Raw genomic sequence first — 21123 nt, forward strand, 5'->3', positions numbered from 1 at the left:
CGATAAGAATCTCACATAACAATTGGTCTAAAGAAATCTATAGTCAGTGGTTGTCAACATTTTAAGCATAACAAAATGTGATCCAATTTCAATGAAAATGATTCATTTATGTAAAAGTATATACGACGTTTTGTGAAAAATCTGTACGTGATGGAGAAAAATGCATACCGTTTCCACATTTAACATACAGAAATTACTGTAGAACATGTAAAAATTTCAAGACAATAAATACATTGCAGGCCTGTGTAATTATACATCAAGCTTCCAGTCAAAGGAAGATAAGTAATAGTCATAGTTAATAACCAGTATTTCATTCTGTAAACATTTTAAATAATTTTGATGTTATATTAATCTATTTAACATTCTAAGATTATATGCTCAAGATCCATTATATTGTTGATATTCAGGAATATAACATGCACAGTTCCTTGACTACTGTTGTTTGTTTATAGACATTTCATATATTATACATGCTATTGCACTTACAAATTCTTCTGTGTTTAACAGTCAGTACTTCATTTGTATGTACTTTTGTTTACAGATATTGATTTTATGGATACTCTCATGGGCCGAGACATAATTAGCAGCACTTACCAAAGTAGCAACGAAGGGAACGATGAAGCTGCTATGGCAGTTATCATGAGTCTTCTAGAGGCTGATGCTGGATTAGGTGGTCCAGTAGACTTCAGTGGTCTTCCTTGGCCTCTTCCTTGATTTCCAGTAATTTGGCTATTAGAACATAATCCCATGTGGTAGCACTGATAACCACCTCACCAGTAAAATGCATCTACAACTGAACCATTTATTTTGTCACTAAATGAAGGAATACAAGTAGTTCATTCTCTTGTAAAAATTCAATATCATTATAACTGGTTTACTGGATGAATGACCAATTCCATCTACTTTATCCAAGAGTTATGATAGTGATAGTGAGTTTTTGATATTCAGATCCATTTATGAAACCTACAGTGTTAGAATAGTGATGATTTTGATCATTATAATGATCGAGCCTTTTAAGAAAGATCGGTTTCTTTCTTGGAGTACATTCTAATGACAAATAATTATAATATTTTTGTTACGATCTGTGTAGCCCACCACAAAGATAGATTATTAAACCTACTAACAGTAGCCCAGTTAATTATATGAAGTTTTTAGTGGAGACAAAACTGTTTAGATTGGTGTTTCTCAACCAATGGTTCATGATATTTCATGAAAAGAAAATTTACAGAATATTCTTATGTAAGTCATAATTTTTTTTTTTTGTTGTACTTGCAGTACAACCAGTCTGCAACAGTTTAAAAAGGCAGCAAGTCAGTCAGTGACATCAAAAAGGTTGAGAAATGGCTAAGATGATATGTTAATACATAAGCTTTGCGACTAATGACCATTTGGTTAAGTACAAATTGATAATGAGCTTTAAGCACTATTAAAGGGTTTTATGGCATACAACAAGTGTTTCTACTACCGACAGTGACAGATTACCATCAAATTTACTATTAGCTTTTGAAACTAAAGCAAAATGTGTCAGTATGCATGTTCATTAAACAGCTTTAAAGTACCATGCATCTTCACTGAAAGTACTTGAACTGTCATCGACTTTAGTGTCCAAAATATTTATAAATAAGCATGTGGTTAGATGACGTAGTTGAGCTTATCTCTTTTTGAAGCAGCTGTGAAAAGTTTGTACATCATATAACACTTGTATTGTCTGATCATAAAACACTGTGTTCAGTTTTTTATGTGTAATTAATCTGTAATGATGTTTATATCTGTGAGTACTACCTATCATTTATTATAGTTTCATTAATGATACTGATATTTAGAATAGGCATTATCCATCACGAAGTATATATATAATGTTTACAACATATGATCAAGTATGTATATTACAGCCCATAAAACATCCAAATATTATTTTTCTACATGTTGGGTGTGAGTTGGAAAGCTATGTTTGAATCCATGTGATATCACAAAATTCCTTACATTTTCAAGCTGTGGGTGAATTTATAAGAGTGACAGTGATAGGGTGCTGCTGACTGTCATGCTTTCCCCCTGGTCACATAGTTTGGAAACTGCTTGTTCAGTGCATTCAAAAACATTTATTAAATTAATCAAGTATTGTCGATATTTATTGTTTAAAATGCTTTAAAAATAAATTAAAAATACAGTTTCTTAAAAATCACAATACAGTGTATAAAATTAGCACAGTTTTCTTTGGATTGCTTTTGTGCATTACACTATACAGTTTCATTGTTCTGTAAAACAAATGCAATGAACTGTTGACATCTTCCATGATAACACAATTACCAGTTACTGAAATGTTGGTAAAATATAACAAGTGTCACCTGAAAAATCGAAGAAATATTGGACCATCAAATAACTGTCGACCATTCATACTCGCAATGTTTAAACCATTAGATGACACACAACTTTCAGAACTACAAGAACTGCCAAACATCAACACTACTTTAAACAGAGAGAGAGGGTTCACCCAATTTTAACATCATTGTTTACACAATAACCAGCAATATAAGCAATCATAGATCAACTACTTATGGCAGAACTACTGCTAAATTAAGTATCAACATCAGTACTTACTTCAAAGAACTGCTAACTATTAGCACAAATATACATCTTCAGATAAATAAACTACAAACAGTAGTGCTTCCATTGTTAAAGAACCTGTAGTAACCAGCTTCATAAAAAAATATAATTTAAACTGAAAATTATCAGACATAAACAGTGCTAAAAAAACACCATGAATCATATCTCTTTCAGATTGAGAAGTGGTTTAAAATAAAAACTTTTTTTTTAACATATAAATATTTGGCTTTATTATTTACCAGATCTACTTTTCTTCTTACTTTATTCCAACATTATGTACTTGAAATTGCTTTTCTAATTTTGACAGCTAGTCCACACCTTAAATACGGTTTATTTTGAAGGATGCGAAAATGTTTAATAATTTCATCAGGTAGCTTGCAATGAGGTTATGCAACAGAAAGACAGAAATGATAGGATATCTAAAAACATTGCTTGCAACATCATCACTTACAAATTAGAAAAAGAATTTCAAGACATAATTTTTAAAACTTTATTTCGAGAATTTCAAATCCTAAGTTGTCATCAATGAAAATGAATCAGTATGACATAAGTTGTGAGAAAATTAACTACAGCGCAACTTCTCAATATCAAGGAGTTCAAAAAATTGAATTTTTTTTTTTTTACTTTTACAAATTTTCCATTGCAAAAAACACCAGTGTTTTATGAATGTAACAGATGCTGAAAATGATCATGGGTATTTGCATTAAGTTAAATGTTTACCACTAAAAATAAACATAATTAATAATGTGATAAAGAAACAAATACTAATAGTCACACATAATAAGTGTTAAATTTCTGACATTGTGTGCAGTGGTGTAAATTTAGTGAAACTAGGTTCCTTTGATCATAATATATGAATACACTTGTTAGGTAAGATATTGTAGATACTGTACCTGTTAAGGAAAATTAAATTCTTTGTATTTTACATCACAAACTTTTTTCACGTGTTATCAACTTTTGTATACTTTACAGATGATGCTATAAAAATAATTAATACAACCTCTTTACAAATCCTCGGCTACCTTCAAAAAGATTAAAAATTCTTAGGAAATGGAAAAATATTTCCTATTATTTTTGTAACACTTGTATGTGTGTCTCGTAAAGATGTCTATTTGCAGTATTGAATCTGCATCTTAAAATATTCGTTGTTTCTGGTCTCATATTTACTAAGACAGAAGAAACAATTAAGGATTACCACACAGTTTCTCAGTAATGACGAGCTCTTCAATAGATTTAGGCTTAGGTAAACTATAGATAAAGTAAAAAAATATTTTTATTCACATACTGTGGTAATAAAAGAAACAAAAACATGTTCAGTATACTTTCTAACATCATTACAATTATTTTTAGTTTAGATTCTATTTCATAACTGAAAAAGTGTTAAGAGGAGGCTAACATACATCAAATGAAGCTAAAGTGTTAAAAAAAAAAGGCCTGGCATGGCTAAGTGATTAAGGAGCTTGACTCACAATCTAAGGGTCACGGGTTCGATTCCCTGTCCCACCAAACATTCTCGCCCCTTTTAGCCATGGGGGCATTATAATGTGATGGTCAATCCCACTATTCATTGGTAAAAGAGTAGCCCAAGAGTTGGCTGTGGGTGGTGATGACTAACTGCCTTCCCTCTAGTCTTTCACTGCTAAATTAAGGACAGCTAGCACAGATGGCCCTCATGTAGCTTTGCGTGAAATTCAAAATAAACCAAACAAACAAAATATTTTATTATTTAGTTTCATTTGTAACATACAATTTCCATCATTTTTCAAGAAACTGAATACCATACGTTTTTATGCTGTCTACATTACCCCATTCTTCACATTAAATATCTTACAAAGAGTTACGAGTTGGAGTAGTTTAATACTTGTCCCCTCCCCCCCACTAAAGGCATTTTTCTTTAAGTTAGTACTTTGCAGATAAAACCTGTTTGTAAATTCTAAAGCAACCTTGAAGTAAATAGCTTACTGTCAGTTGCCCTAATTAATGAAGAAGCTGTTCAGATAGGTCCAAGGTTAATCACATGATGTCATTTGTGGCCATACTAGCAGTTCTAACAAACTGAGAGGGTTTTTACCCCAAGATGTTTTTATACACATGTAAATATACATAAACATTTTATCAAGAAACAAAAAGAGAGACTGGACTCTCTCTCTCTCTCGTGCGTGAGATTAATGATATATTAGGATAAAAACTTTGTATTTATATCATAATGAACATACTGCTTCAAAAATGCAGATACTATGTTGTGTAGTATTGGAATGTATATCTGTGTTTAGGCTAAACATATTGTTTTCATTGCTATTAACTTATTTGTACTTCATTAAGAAATCTTATAGAATCAGCCAAACACGCTATTTGTGCTTTTGCTATATCCGGACTTGTAACATAAAAACCCAACCCCAATTTACTTACAAAAAACAAAAGATCTAAAATGTAATTAGGAATTGCATATGTTTCACATTACATTAAAATTAAGATATGAAATGGTGGTAATATATGAAAACAAGTTACATGTGACCAAATGTAAAATTTTTAAGGGTTAAATGTAACAAATTTATTTTGAATCAACTAATAAAACATGGCATATATTCCTAATGTTTTGATTCAGTAAATATATAAATGGCTTTGAGAAATTGGTTGAAATGAAGGCTGTGTGTGTGTGTACCGTCCAGGTTAAGTGCCATGATGGAGGTAAATAGTTAGTGCCAAGTCTTCGGTATTGATGATTATGCATTACCCCGTATGATCTCATTATTTTATGGTGATATGTACAAATAGAAGAGGTTAGGATTATTGTTTAAGTCCTCTGTTGTAAAGTAATTTATTTTGTTGCACAGCAAGTGGAGATGATATTTATGTATAGACATAATAATTATACAAAAACTGCTCTTTCTGAACCATTTGTATCTGTTCTTGAAGCTTTTTCAGTTTCGTTCTTTACATAAAAACTCCACCTATTTTCATAAAACTAAATACATATTTATGCTGTCTACATTTTTAATCTCTTTACAGTAAATATCTTATGAGTAATCAGCAAGAATGATTTAAATCTGTTCTCCCACATGAAAATGATTTGCATGTGAGCTATACGTGTGCGTAGATAAACACCACAATTAATTATATTTTACAAAATGTGCAGTTGTAGTTTAAATATTCCAGAGCCGTACTGAATATCAAAATATAACCATTGGATAATTTATGGTTTTGGCAGAACTATTTTGCTTCTCATGCTATTAATTTTTATTGCAGTTTTAGCAATACATCCCAGCAAGTATGAAAGTGTTTCTTTTACACTGTTATATGATTCATCTGATAGAAAAAAAAAAGTTGAAACATCATACTTATTTTAAAAGATATAATAAAGCAGTCTTATCTTTAGTACTTGGCCTAAGAAAATGTTAGAGCAAAGACCTTAAGATTATTTATGGGAATAGCTTATTTTACTAAGTGCATTATCATCCAATGACTTTTGAATTATCTCTTCAGATTTTAGTGAGCAGGAGTTAACGTAAAATATGCTATTCTCATTAAGGATCTAAAATGATTCTTCAACAAAACAGAAAATGTAATAGATCTTTTTCTCAAGCTATAAGGCTTAGTCTTAGTTTCCTGGACAAAGTACAAAAGATAAAAGTTTATTATGCCTTGTCAAGATTCCGGTTACTATTATATTTAAAAACAAAACATCTTACTGTCAGATGTTGTAATAAAACATCTCAAGATATGTGACAAAAATAATGTAATTCAGAATTAACCTTTTCACCATTTATTGAGAGAAAAACAAAAGAAATGTTAAAATTAATCTTGTCTAAATGTTATTACTTTGATGTTGTAGAAAAACTATTATAATTAACAATTTTCATCAGATAACAGCTTGTAGATGGAAAATGTTTTTAGTACTCTACTCCGATATCACAAATTTAAGTAGGTGAAGTAACTATGACTTCAGTAATGAAAAGGTTACAGGTGATATTTATAAACTTTAATATAAAATTTGGGGTTTGTTCAAAAGGTTGATAAAACAAAATGCATACCAGCAAGCAGTAAGTCTCTGGTTTCAAGTTTTAATTATCTTGTTCAGTTCTCAGTATTCAAGCTGTCAAATTGTGATATTGCAATATGGTGTTTATTGAATTGTTTATATGTCTGTTATTTAAAGAAAATACTTCTAAATTTTATAGCTAAAATTTCATTAATGTGCATTAGTTATACCAGACGTATGTTCATTTTAATACGTCAGCACTCTACAAATAAAAACAACTGATCACCAACTAGATACATGTTTTTCTGGCTAAAACATTTATTGGTGATGTCAGTTTGGCTCAATATCATTGTCCAACTACTCTCTAAAGGCCAAACAACCCTAAATCATGCATATATTATTATCCTGGCACTAATGCATGCTTGATAGAATAATTATCACAAACTGCAAACAGTGTATTAGATGAACAGTTTATTCTGTAAGGTTTTTTTTTCTTGAACTCCATAGTCAAGGTTTATTAAAGTACATAGCCATTTCTATAAAACAAATAAAATGAAAACTATTATATTTCTGTAGATTATAGAATCACACACTTAGTTGTTTGATACTCTTTCAATCCGTAGTCAAGGAGATTCAGTTGAAGATTGTATGGAGGATCTTTTTTGTAAAAAGCATGATAAGTATGAGGAGCAAAAACCCATTTTATGAACAGAATGACAATAGATAATATGCTAAACTTCTTTAAAGGTAAATCAGCTACCAAGAAAGTCTGATGTGATAGGGAGAGTCATTCATTACCATAGTTATAGGATATATATATATCTATGAACATGATAATGATGAGCAATCAAAGTTTTGCCCCAGAAAAAGTTCAGCTACACTCAAAAAAAGACCATATATAAAAGTGCTACAATTACTGCCTACATAAAAGTCTAAGGCTGATAACAAGTGATATTAAAAAATGGTTAATGACTTCATTTTCCTTAAGTCATACCCAGTCTCAAAGAAAGGAGGAAAACAGTACCAAGAGTGACTAAAATTCTTTAAGACCTCGATGAAATGTGCTTTTGACTTGCTTTCTGAGCTTCAAAACATCAAAATTTTTAAGGAAGATTGCTTCTTTGTTGAGAATAATGCCCAAAGAAAATTGAAGATATTTTTGTGATCCAAATAAAATATGGAGAAAAAGGAGGCTAGGAAAGTGGCAAAAAAACCAATGAAAACAGACACACAAACAAGAAAATCAGGAAAGCAATGTACTTGTGAACTTCCCTTTTCCAGATTCGGAGATTGATAGTTTGGATCCTCCAATGGAAAGGGAGATGGTGGACACAGCAGCAGTATGTGTCTTGAGCTCATTCCCAATAGAAATCTAATCAACTAAAAACATTTACATGCATTGCATACATATGGTGACATTATCAACTTGAAATACATTAAAGAACAAAAAAAAATTAACACATCTTGGTCTGTTACTAACTCTAGGGGATGGTAAGAAATACAGATGAGCTCAGATTGAAAATCTTATGGCATCATTGTATTTCTTCTTCCATTTTGTTCTACATATTCCAACAAGTGAGAAAATATATGTATGAATTTTAGGTTCTTTTGGCCTTTAGGGGGCAGTATACTAGCTCAAATGATTTTTCATCATTAATAATCCTGGGTATAATGGTGATACTTATTTCATTGTGTATTTATCAATGTTGGAATAGACATGTGCACATGATTTAAGGTTTTACAGCCTTTAATGGCAGTATACACTGGTATTGAGCCAAAATGAAAGACTGACATTTTCAACCTGAAATACATATATTTAACTGATGATCAGATTCATTGGACAAAAAAAAAGCTTGCACAGTGCCCTGGCCTAATTTTAAACGAAATCATGTTTGTTTACTAAAGATTGAATGCCAAACTGTATTTGCAAAGTTATTAGTGTTGAAATATTAAGTATATTTACAAAATGCAGTGTTTTTATTAGAGTTGAAATATTGAGTTTATTTGAAGAATTCAATGTTTGTAGTAGATTTTAAATACAGCTATTATACTGTTAATTAAAAACAGGCTTTTCAAAGTTTTCACAGTTCTTGTTTATCAATATCAACAATAACCTAATTATTATTTATTTTAGCTTTTAGCGTATGATATACCGTAACACACTGAAATTATTTCTTAAAATGATACCTTAAACTTTTGTTTTTCTGTGAAGGGAGAAAATGAACTTATGAAAATGAAGACAATTTCTCCATGGACTTAAAAAACAGTTTGAACTTAAGGTGTCTGCACTGAAACAGAGGTTAATTAAACATATTTCTGACAACATAGCTTAAGTCTTATAAGTGAGCTAGTATATATGAAGCTGCCAAACATTTGTGTAGAAACCATTAACATGCAGGATATAATTATAAGGGGATCAAATATCTATTAATTTTGTATCACCATATTTTGCTAGTTCTGTGACATTTGAAACTTTTTATGTAGGTTTGTTTTGTTTGTTCATTACAATGTCATTCCTACCTCAAGAGCAATGAAGTTTCAGACATCAAAACAGTCTTGTCAGCTTGTTCTGGAAATGAATAAAGAATTTTATAGAATGTTGCCCACAATTTTCTCTGTGGTACTTCAGTGAGTGACAAATGTGATAACTTTCATCTGTTTCATAAAACATATATACATTTATTAAAATTGCTGCAACTATTGTATAGATTAAGATATCTTTTATGAACTGCTGGCATTGAGCTCTAAGTATACTGGATTAACTATATGTGATAAGTGAATTTGGCTTGGGCAATCAGCTAAAAGGGAAAAGTCTAGTTGATTCTTTGTGTTGAATTCCTGTCATGCATACAGATACACAACTGACCAAGAGAGGAAATAAAGCTGTTAGCTTACACAAGTAATTATAATGTGAATTAAGATTTTATTTGCATACAATTCTGAGTATCATTGATCCATAGGCTATTTTATTTATCACCTAGCACATTCATTAACGAATATTAGTGTAATTTTGAAGTCTTCCTTATTTCACCTAGGGTTTGTTTACCCTACATTAATAACAGTTCAATGGAAATAGGTATACACCTCATCATTAAAATGCTATATATACGAGGCTAGTTTCAGCTTCTTTTCAGGAGGATGATCCCAAAGTGAGTCAAAAGCTATAGCCTGCAAAGTATTAAAACCAACAGGTCTAATTAATGTTCGCTTACTAGTACACAAAGCATCATCAACTTTGTTTCAAATAAAATAATGTACAATAAATTAGTAAAAAAAACAGTATTTATGGTTTCAGATTTTCACCGATATAGAAAAAAAATTAAAAAATGAGGAAAGAAAATTGGTACACCCAAAAGTAAAGACACTGGTGTAGTGAATGTTTTCCCCAAGGTTTGTTTTAGGCTAGTAAGTGGATCAGGAAGTATGCTGAAGGAATATGCCACCCAACCATTTGCAAGTTTATCAAAACATTTAGTTAAGGTTTTAAAGAAAATGAGATCTCTTCAGTGTACGATGAAACATTCACCCCCAAAATAAAGGTAGGCCTACATGTTACATACAGTTGCACATTTCCAGGACATTAAATATTTATTACAAATCATTGTTTGTGAAAATAATTTTTTTTTTTTATACATTATAAGACCACGTGTGTAACTTTAAATTAAACAAAATTTAGTCTAGACTGGAAAATGTAAAAAAAAACTATCCATTTACTAAATTACTTTAGCAATATCATTCATCTATGCAAGCAGTAATCTGTAGGGTTAAGAAACAGAAGAATTTAGTTTATCCCATTTTTTTTTCTGTAGTAACATTAATTGGGGAATAGCAGGGAAGTAAGTTGTTGACGTCCAAGATGTGGAATGTGCAAAAAACTAGGAAACTGGCAAAGGCTAGGCCATCAAAAATGGAATAATAACCAACTAAAATAATTTATTGGAAATTTAAACCCTATAGAGCCAGAATATTAAAATGAATAGCATGAAACATTTTATAAAATACTTACAATCAAAAGGCCTTATAACAGATAACATGGAAAATAAAAAAATATTTTTTTTAGAGATTCCCAACTGAATTACTTACAAAAATGTTAAGGGACCAATTAGATGCTATAGTAACATCAAGAAACAGTTCACTGATTTATTTTATCTGCACAAGGCTTACATACATGTCGGAACACTTTATGACTTACCTCATCTCAGCAGAATAAGGTATTGCCATGATTTATGTCAAACCTGCTCTTGTATTGGATTGTACTTTCAACACTTTTAAAGATTATGTAGTGATAGTAGACAACAGTCCTCCAAAAGAAAACTGTTTGGGACATAGTGGGGTCTAAATACACTGGTTATATGGACTGTTCTGGAATAACTGTTGAAAACGGTAGCATTTTAAGCTATTCTTTAGTGATAAACACTTAGCTTCAAATATTCACTTGCTACTTTTTTTTTAAACAGTGAAATAAGAGAAAATGTGTGGTCAATGACATATGATTGTGCATTTCATAGCTTACACACTCTGAAAGAAGTCAGTTGCAAGGTAGATGGTACCCTAAACAGTAGTTTTAATCATCCACAAATTAGCAGTATTTTTGTCCATGGTTATATTAGCAAGAAATACTCTTTCTGGCCAAACAAAACCTTAATCACTCAAAGAAAATATTAAGTGGGTTTTCATTGAACAAATTGATGAAATACAGGAAGAGGAAGGGTTAAAATTTGCTAACAAATAGTCTGGTCCATGTGTCAGATGGAAACAAAAAAAAACATTCAATTAGCAGTACAAGCCCTTAGCTTCAGAGTTGAAAATGCAACATAATTCTTTCAGAAGAGTACACATTCATTTTTGAATGATGGCAAGGTTACAGCTGAATTCACATGAATGATTGATAGAATGACATTTCAAATTCCCAGAATCCTTTTGAAAAAGTTTTCAAAAAGCTTCTTTTGTTTACAACAAAATTACTAAAAATGTCAGATTATTCGAGGTGTGTTTGAATTTTGCAAAAAAACTTCTTGGGGGGTATCTATCCCTGATTTAGTAGTAATAGACTAAAAAAAAAAGACAGCTAGTTAACACCACCCCACAGACTCTTGGTCTACTCTTTTACCAACAAATAGTGGGATTGGCCATTACATTATAATGCTCAAATCGCTGAAAGGGCATGTATGTTTGGTGAAGGAGATTCAAAACTGCAAATTGCGAGTTGAGCATCCTAATCACCGGACCATACTATGCCAATTATTTGAGGACTATTACATTAGATGCTCAAAAAGTCATATTTGTCCCATGCCAAGATAGCACATAGGATCTGGGTCTGAACTCTGGCTTAATTAGCACAAGCAGGTGAAAATGGTAACACATTCCCCCCTAGACAGAAAGCCAGTCCCTTGCAGGCTAACCCCTAGCTAACAGCTGGTTAGACTGTGTAATATCTGCAATATTATTTTGTATTTTATTTATAATGTTTTCATTCCATACAAATTATGCAAAAAACCTTGATTGTGCTACTAATGTCACTCGTATATATATGTATTAGTTTTCTGCCGAGATAAGCAGTTAGTTTGAGAAATAAATGCTAGGAGCAGTATACAGTATGTAAAGGTCATTACTGAGAAAACATGATATTTGACAACAAGGATGGGATCAAACTTTCCAGCCAACTATGTCTACAATAACAAATTTGACTTCTCTTAAGCCTTTCGACTGCATGAACCAAAGCACTATTTCTCAACAGTGGAAATGCTGGAAAGAGCGGTTCACCTATTATTTGACTGCAACAAGCATAATGGACACGGGGCAAAAAAGGACTTTGCTTCTTTACATAATAAGACCTGCACAGCAGAACATGTTCTCGACATTCACAAACACAGGAGATACCTACCAGGCAGCCTTGGGCAAGTTTAACAATTATTTTGAGCCGCTGAAAAAAAAGGCTTTTGAAAGATAATAAATATTGATAAAATAACTGTACAATGTGTTGCTTATCCATTTGCACTTGGATCATTCTATCATTTCGTTAATGAATTTCAATGTGAGGATATGCATGAAACACAAACGATCTGTAAAACTGCTATGAACTTTAGAAAGTTAAGGATTGTAACCCGTGAAGAAAGGCATATATTATGGAAATGTCTCATCTTTAAACAGATTTTTTTTTTAGGCTTGAGTAGAGTTCTGACAGCCTTGTACTATATAAAGAGATGGCTTTTGCTTTTATTATTGTCTTGTTTGTAGCCACGATTAAGTATTTTTATCCTTGATACAAAATTATTATTGTATAAATAACTTATTTTGCATAAACTATTTTGACTGTTTACAAGGTATGATATTTTAAAAATTTGGTTTTATATTAAACTGAAGCTAGATAGATTTTTGCTATAACTACAGTTATGTTTGTATTATATTGTCAAAGAAATAAAACACTCTTTCAAACCAGCCTTACTTCTGGCATTTTTTTACTAGCTTTAATTAATAAAAGTCAAAGTGGAATGTTTTAAAGTATTTATTTACATGCAAATACAATACAAAATTAAATATAATACATACAATGCATAATACATTATTATATGGTACTATTATTTTTATCTTATCTAAGTTTATGAATTTTTTTTAAAAACAAAAACAAGAAATTTAGCACTCGTGTTTTGGCCTTGTTTTTTTGCTGTCACCCACCAATGAAACTTAAGCCTACTTTTTTGCAATGATTGCACTAGTACAAAAAAATATTTCAAATGTGCACTTAAGAACATAGAATAATAACCTGCAAAAAAGCACACAACGTCCTATAACTATTTTAATTAAATTGGTTTTCTAAGTAAAGTATAAGTGCCTTAAATCAATTCCCTTAACTAACTGATCTGACCTCCAATAGGAATTTTGAATCTGTAGACAAAATAACTGAAAAGCTGTCATAAGAAATCATCATTATAAATCGGTACATTAAAACTTAAGTTATAAATAATGTAAAAACAAACAAAATTATTGACAATTTGTAAAATTAAACAATATAATAGGAGGGAGTGGCAGGTGAATTTGATAAAGAAAGTAGATTGGATACTATAAAATTAGACTTTCCTAGTAATACCTACACTATAAATGTGCAATTGATGTTTAACTCAGGACATCGTATAGAGGTGGTTAGAAAGTAGAAAATGTACAACTTGGAAAGAACAAGTGGCATGTGCTAAAGACATGTGACATTTGAGAATTTATAGAAATTTTTTCTGCTGAAATTAAGAAATTAAAATAGTGAAGCTATCTAATTAAATTGTGAACAAAACTAACATGTTGTGATGTGCACTTTGACCCCCTACTAGCTAGTGCACTTAGGGTTAATGTTAGAATAATTTACTTCTATAATATTCATGTTATTTCACTTAGAAATAAGGTTGATAGATCTTCAACATTTTCATCATGATGACCAAACTTGTGCTAACATAACACAGTGAACTCATTTACAGGCATCATTAATACCTGTAATATAATTATTCAGTTATTTTAAATTTTAGCTGACAAATTGGGTTATCAAGAGCCATATAATCTTCTTTAAATGACACTATTGAAAGAAACGGGAAAATTTAACCAGATTACTAAGGATTCTGTAAAATAACTTTTCACCATTTTACTGCTAACATTCCATCAGAGATGAATTGTCATATTAGCAAAATTTGAATACTTTCAAAAGCTCTATGTTAGGCTTTACTCTAAAACACTTTTCAAGGACACACATTAACAGACATTTACAAAAAAGAAATAATTAATCCAAAGCTTACCTTCACATCCTTAAAAACACGAGAAGCATGATTCTAGATGAGCTCCGCTTTAGCTAATTCAAAACGGCGAAAAACAATTAAAAAAAGGAAATAATAAAACAATGTTTAGTGATGCATAAAATATCAATACATAGCAAAAACATATTACATAAGTAACACTGGAAAACAAAATTATTCTGTTGCTTTCCTTCTTATGATAACAGAACGTTTGCATCTATTTTTGTTTTATACATTATGAACTTGTAGAAAAATAAGCCAAGAATAAGAACAAAATTAAAGTACGGCATAATTAGTAAGCTAAGCACAATTATACCGGTTACACAACAATAAATTTAGCTTAGTAAAATAAGCTAAGCACAATTATACCGGTTACACAACAATAAATTTAGCTTAGTAAAACTGTATCCGGAAGATTCTTGTACATCATAATGCCAGTTTTTTTCTGTCAGAAAATGAAAAGTATTTATTGTACAATGAACTTAAACAGTTTTATTATCATTGTTATTATATCATGCATAGTGAGTACTGTCACACAATGCCAAGTTCAGTCCCACAGTAAGTCACATGTATGTTAGCTACTAAACTATATATATTTCAGTACTGTAAGCAGACATATACATGATTACACCGAACTTGTGAGTAATCATACCTGGCTCTGCCCTAGTGTGGAGCTTAACCTTTACTCTAGGTCTATGGTCACCAAATTAAAGAAACAAAACTAGTCCTTAGGCCAGCCTGACAGCCAGGAGGTCAGAACTAGTCCAATTCCTGAACTGCCCATAAAAAGTGGGACAGATTAGTGACCACTAACCATCTTGGTATATAGAAGGTAAGACATAAATACGAGAACTATAATATTTAATATCTAAAAATAAACCACAAACATTACTAACGTTATTTTTTTCCAATTGAAAACAACTTCAACAGCTACAAAATTTCAATATCCCAGAATTGTTTAAACTATAAATCCTAGTAAAGACATTTAACTTTACTTTGTAATGATATTGTATGAAAAATAATAAAATAAACTCGTTAAGAACTGGGCTCAGTCAATTTGACCAACCTTTTAATCATTATGTAGCCATGAAACTCTGAATGGAAATTTGGCAATCTTTAAAAAAAATATCAACAGCGACTGTAGCAAAATCAACGTACAGTGTAATGAAAAGATGAAACAAAATTAAAAATACTTATTTCCAGAATAACTGCACATTGAATAACATCATTTATCCTGACAGACTCAACTTTAACCTTTTCATATCTGCTTTCCTTTAGTTTTATTACTTTACATTGCATTTTAAACCCTGTCACTGTATTTGTAAAACAATACATCGCAAACTTCCCTAGAAAGTGACCACAATAATTCACTTCAATGTTACATAATCTATTCAGTTTATTTTATATATTTTTGTTACTTTTGTTAAAAAATGTAATAAAAATATGCAAAAACAAAATTAGCACTTGGGGGCATTTGCACTCAGATGCCATGCTTCTGTAACCCTACTTTTCCTATGTTAGTTGTCTAAGAAATAATTTGTGTAACTTTCAAATATACATTTTTGAACACAAAAAATATATTAGACACAAGAAGAAAATATCTTACAACTACTATAATATAATAAATAACACACAACGTTAAAATAGGTACACAATTTAATTAAGGTTAATATATGACCACTAAAAGTTGACTACACGTTTCGACATTGCAAAGTTAAAACATGTAGGGTCAACTTTTTAGTGGTCATATGTTGACCTTGATTAAAATGTTTTTATTTGTATATTTATTTTAACATTGTGTGTTATTCATTATTTCAACATTATACACGAGTGCCAAGAAATAATACGCAAAACTACTACAGTTTAGCTGCCTTTTTAAATAAGCTATAATTAAGTTCTGTTACTGCTCAGAACAACAACTTTACTCAACACATACAGCTTTTCTTGCAAACTGACAAGTCTGACTGCCAAAACTAAACACATGAATGTAAGAGGGTGATACATTGAATTTTCTTTTTTCTAATGGTTAAAGATATATCAATGTAAACACTCCAGGTGTATTAGAAACCATCCTAAAGCTACGGCAAGATAGGAGGAGCCTTTGAAGTAGCTTAAACAAATTTAGAAGAAGGGAGATTATTTGATATGCTGGCCTGCCATTAGCTATAATTTGTGTTTCTAATTAGTTAGACACTCTGAAAACCATAAAAAGGATAAAAGAAAAAACATATACATATAGGACAGTTCAGAGCTCAAGACGAATCATACAACATTGATGAGTGAATCTTGAAAAATTGTTCAAATATTTCATTTTGAAATTAAGGTATTAAAACTTATATAATATAAATATTTTAGTTATAAACTATGTTTTGATGTCAAGTTCAATGAAAACACTGAATAAAAAGTTGTTCAAGTAAATTTTGAATGTTATTATAAAAAGGTCATGACATGCACAGTCTGACTCAATCGTATGCATAAGGTTAATGGGCACACATTACCAGTCATAAACCTTTCTTAAATAAGGACATATTTACTTAGAACTATGTTTCTCATCACTTGCACATGGTTTTTGAATAATACTTCAAACTAAAGAATGATTTTGTCAGTAAAGATATGTTTATTGAAATTAAATGATAACCATTTCATTATATAGTTTCTTAATGAGTAAAATATTGTTATAAGCTGTATTTATAATGTTGTAATATGTATAATTTAAGTGTCAGGTAGATGAACATGTGGGTCGTAAATGATGATGCTGAGTACGCCAATATAAAAATTATAATATTTGACATAAAATTCTGTTCTAACATATTCAAACACAGATTACAAATACAATGTTTATTAAAGTGGCATTAGGTTAGTTGAAGAATGCATTGTTTCAAAAAGAGTGTAGAGTGGTTTCAAAATAGAGGATGAGCCAGTCAGTGTGTTAGCTATGGCAGTTACTTTGTACAAGTACGTTATGTTTTACATCAGTTAAGATCATTTGTAATAAAGACCTATGGCAGAGCAACAAGTATTTAAGTTTGTAGAAATATTAAAGGAGGAAATAAAAGTAATTTATTACCATTACATGGACTAAACATTTACTTTCACCAGACAGTTTAAAAGAACCCACCAGTGAAACATCATTAAAAAATACATGTACCTTAGGATGTAAAAGAACTCACCAGCAAAACATCATTAAAAAATACAGGTACCTTAGGATGTAAAAGAACTCACCAGAAAAACATCATTAAAAAATGACAGGTACCTTAGGATGTAAAAGAACTCACCAGAAAAACATTATTAAAAAATACAGGTACCTTAGAATGTAAAAGAACTCACCGATTTTCCCATTTATTGAAGTTGTCAACACATATTCTAGAGTCTTAAACTATATATATATAAAAATGGTTGTGTCCTAAGAATAGATACTAAGGAACTTTTACAAAAGAAGTAATTCAACAAAAGCTTACCTCTACATCCTCAGAAAGACAATTGGTATATTTCAAGATAAGTATCAGGTTAGCCAATTCTAAAATGAAAAAAGTTTAAAAAATAGCATATAATAACACAATGTTTAGTAATGCACAGAGTTAGTGTTGTGTAAGATCTATCAATATTTAACACAATAACATTATATAAATAACAATGACATTTACAACATTACCAAGTACAATCTGTGCCTCCAACGATGCATACGTATTCTTTTTTTTCGGGCAACTTTAAAATATTTTAGAAAATGATAAAATACAGGAAATGATAAATTAAACTTATTCCATTTATCTTCCAACAGTAGTTACCACATTCATTACTCTCCCATGTTATTAACTTCATCATCAGAACATCAATGATAATATAAATAGTTGAATTATAAACTATTTTTGTCAATTCCAAGTTTATTAAAAACTATGATAATAAAGTTGTTTAATTAACTTTTGAATGTAACTGTAAAAAAGAAAAGAAGGTGGAAAATTAGAATAACGTTAAAGTACTGGCCAACCCTCACAAGGCATTATTGAGTTTACGGGTGAAAATAAGCATTATCATCTGTATAAAAACATATAAAAAGTAAATTTAATTAGCTACACTAACTAATAGGTTAATTTTTTGGCTTACTCTGATTCAAAGTTTATATTAAACGTTAAATTATATTCTCGTGCATCACAGTGTTCTGTTCCTCAAAAAAATAAATAAATATATATTTGTGTAGGAATATATCAAATAATTACTGTATAATACACTTCTAGCTTGCACATTATTTTATTGTCACGCATAGTGAGTACTGTCATCTAGTGTCAAGCTCAGTTCCAATATATATATATAACATTACACACAAATAAACAACTTAAATAAATCCTTGTATATTAATCATCTGAATATCTGTTATAAAAAAAGTTTTCATGATTACACCTTTCTCTTATTGTATGTTAGGTTGTATAGTTCAGTACTGTAAGCAGACATATACATGATTACACCGAACTAGTGAGTAATCATACCTGGCTCTGCCCTAGTGTGGAGCTTCACCTTTACTCTAGGTCTATGGTTACCAAATTAAGGAGCCAAAACTAGTCCTTAGGCCAGCCTGACACCCAGGAGGTCAAAAGACTAATCTGATTCCTGAACTGCCCATACAAAAGTGGTGCAGGTTGGTGACCACTAACCATCTTGGTATATGGAAGGGAAAATCAGAATGTGACATCATAAGCTATATTTCATATCTAAAAATACACTACAAACTATACTAATGTTATTTCCTTGCAAACAAAAAAAAACTAACTACGACAAAATTTCAGAAGGACTATATCATCTTTCCCCATCTATAAAGTGCTTTTTGCATTGAACAATTGTTAGCAGGGTATGACAATCTTGTCAAAATGTTGTACATTTATAATAAAGTTTTCTTCCTTACCCAGTCAAGTTGTCTCCAAACTTGTATTTTCTCACCATTAAATTTAAATCTGATCAGTCTAGCATGAAGGTCTAACTGATGTGGCATCATGCTGTGGAATCAGATTTTCCAGTATGCATTATGAAAACCAAAGTTATCACCTTTCACTCAGCATCTTCTTGACAAATCCAACAAGATCTGGATAATCATAAATAGAGAAATAAGAGGACAATGTTACAGCAAAATGCACTCATCTGGTAGGCATTTATAAATTAAATACATACAAATAATTTGCTTCATTATCATAGACTCATCTAGTGAGGTAGATTACACACATTAGGCGTACCACTAACAAATTTTTTGTTTTTGTCATTTTCATCTGTTAATATTATAATACCACGGCAAGATACGGGTTATATAATATAAATTATAACTATTCAATGATATATATACAAGTTACAACTTACAAGCCAACAAGTGTTTTACAATTACACTTTACAGTAATTTTATTTCATTGCATTTATTTTCAAACGTTGTACAAATTCCAGTTAGCGTGAAAACTTTTTTCCCTGGCTTAACGTCCATCTTCGAAATGCCACCAGTCAACGATTAGTAAAGTAACAATTATAAATGGTAGTAGTACTACTAGTAGTAGGCCTAACGTTAGGATGATATTTTGGGCAACAGCTATAAATAATAAAGTATAAGGCCTAACATTTACTATTACTAATACTAGTATTACCATTATGGAAATTGGTCAAAAGCTTTACCTCTAATAGTAATAATATCACATCTCAGAATAGGATAAAAATAATTCAAATGGTCCAAAAATAACAATTTCAGTTTCACTCAAGCCTCAACTTGTTCTTTATTATTTATATCTGAAATGATATTAAAGATAAAATATTAAATTGAAAAAAATAAAAGTTGTTTGGGTGCTCTTACTCCTACTAATCCTAATTAATAATAATAATATAAATTAAATTATTAATATTAATTTAAAATTTGATACTAATACTGATTAAAGTTAAACTTTTTAAAGTAATTGGAAAAATACGCAAGTGTTCAATATAAATTGCTCTGCCAAAATTTAGCATTACCAAAACATTGTACTTACATGAACGACTCATACCACAACAGTTTATTTATTTCAAAATGGCAAAAATCAGCAACCATATAATACCAAATGACTACTTCTAACCTGTCGAAACAATAACCCTGTATAACTCCTCGTGTCTCGTTCAAACCAGATCCTCCCATGATACTTTGCGCCACAGCCGCCATTCGTTGGTATTTAAAATTTTATATCTCAGCGTGTATATATTTCCCTAGACTATGAAACTTTTTTACTGTATGAATATTTGAATTTTATAAAATGATTTAAAATGTCAAATATGAACAATATCCGTACATTTTAATAATTCAAAAAACACAGCAAAAACAACAGATGTTGATATAATCGAAAACTAAATTTGTATTCAAATCAAAGATTATTAAAACTAGCGGAAACACCGCCATACGGGCGTCTGTTTGTGCTAGTAATTACTAATAATAATGTACATATTTCATCGAAAAAAAATTAAAAGTGAACATTTTCTAACAAAAGATTTTTTCTGAGAAGTTGTGCACGGGAAAGTGTTCGGACTGTGCTCTTTAGTCATACGCAACTCATTGCATCAAAATGATTCAATGTACAGAACTCAAAATCTTCATAAATTTTACTGATATAAACTGTAATGTTTTTATATAATCAAAGTGGTACTGTTTATTGAAAAAATAGAATTCCAGTTTCTCAGTACTCCATTCAAAGATTAGATCAATAAAGTTATAATCAAATCCTCACGTACAGTTCTGGTGAAAGTCGTGTTCTTGTTGTGAGGAGAGTACTTTTATTT

General features: G+C 30.5%; 1 protein-coding gene and 1 long non-coding RNA gene across 4 annotated transcripts in view; one reads left to right on the top strand and one right to left on the bottom strand.

The window, feature by feature from the left end:
* LOC106463092 (protein cycle-like) overlaps nucleotides 1-725 on the top strand; it is a 58535-nt gene extending 57810 nt beyond the window's left edge. Inside the window, exon 14 of the mRNA XM_013923063.2 lies at nucleotides 542-725. Within this exon, the coding sequence (XP_013778517.1) occupies nucleotides 542-714 (173 nt within the window). The 3' untranslated portion in view covers nucleotides 715-725. The remainder of the gene's footprint in view (nucleotides 1-541) is intronic.
* Nucleotides 726-1175: 450 nt separating this feature from the next.
* On the bottom strand, nucleotides 1176-20541 carry LOC106463093. 3 transcript variants are annotated; one of them, XR_001291030.2, is made up of 6 exons: nucleotides 20346-20541; nucleotides 19250-19426; nucleotides 17814-17872; nucleotides 14359-14411; nucleotides 9104-9152; nucleotides 1176-2345 (listed from the first exon to the last, which is right to left on the bottom strand). It is a non-coding gene; the product is annotated as an uncharacterized LOC106463093 (long non-coding RNA). The 3 variants fall into 3 exon arrangements; XR_002611412.1 differs by lacking the exons at nucleotides 1176-2345; nucleotides 9104-9152 and adding an exon at nucleotides 9432-9751 and having other exon boundaries at nucleotides 20346-20534; XR_002611413.1 differs by lacking the exons at nucleotides 1176-2345; nucleotides 9104-9152 and adding an exon at nucleotides 13273-14059 and having other exon boundaries at nucleotides 20346-20537.
* Between the last annotated feature and the right edge of the window lie 582 nt (nucleotides 20542-21123).

The sequence above is a fragment of the Limulus polyphemus genome, unplaced genomic scaffold (assembly GCF_000517525.1).
Source record: "Limulus polyphemus unplaced genomic scaffold, Limulus_polyphemus-2.1.2 Scaffold1323, whole genome shotgun sequence".
NCBI classification, from domain to species: domain Eukaryota; kingdom Metazoa; phylum Arthropoda; class Merostomata; order Xiphosura; family Limulidae; genus Limulus; species Limulus polyphemus.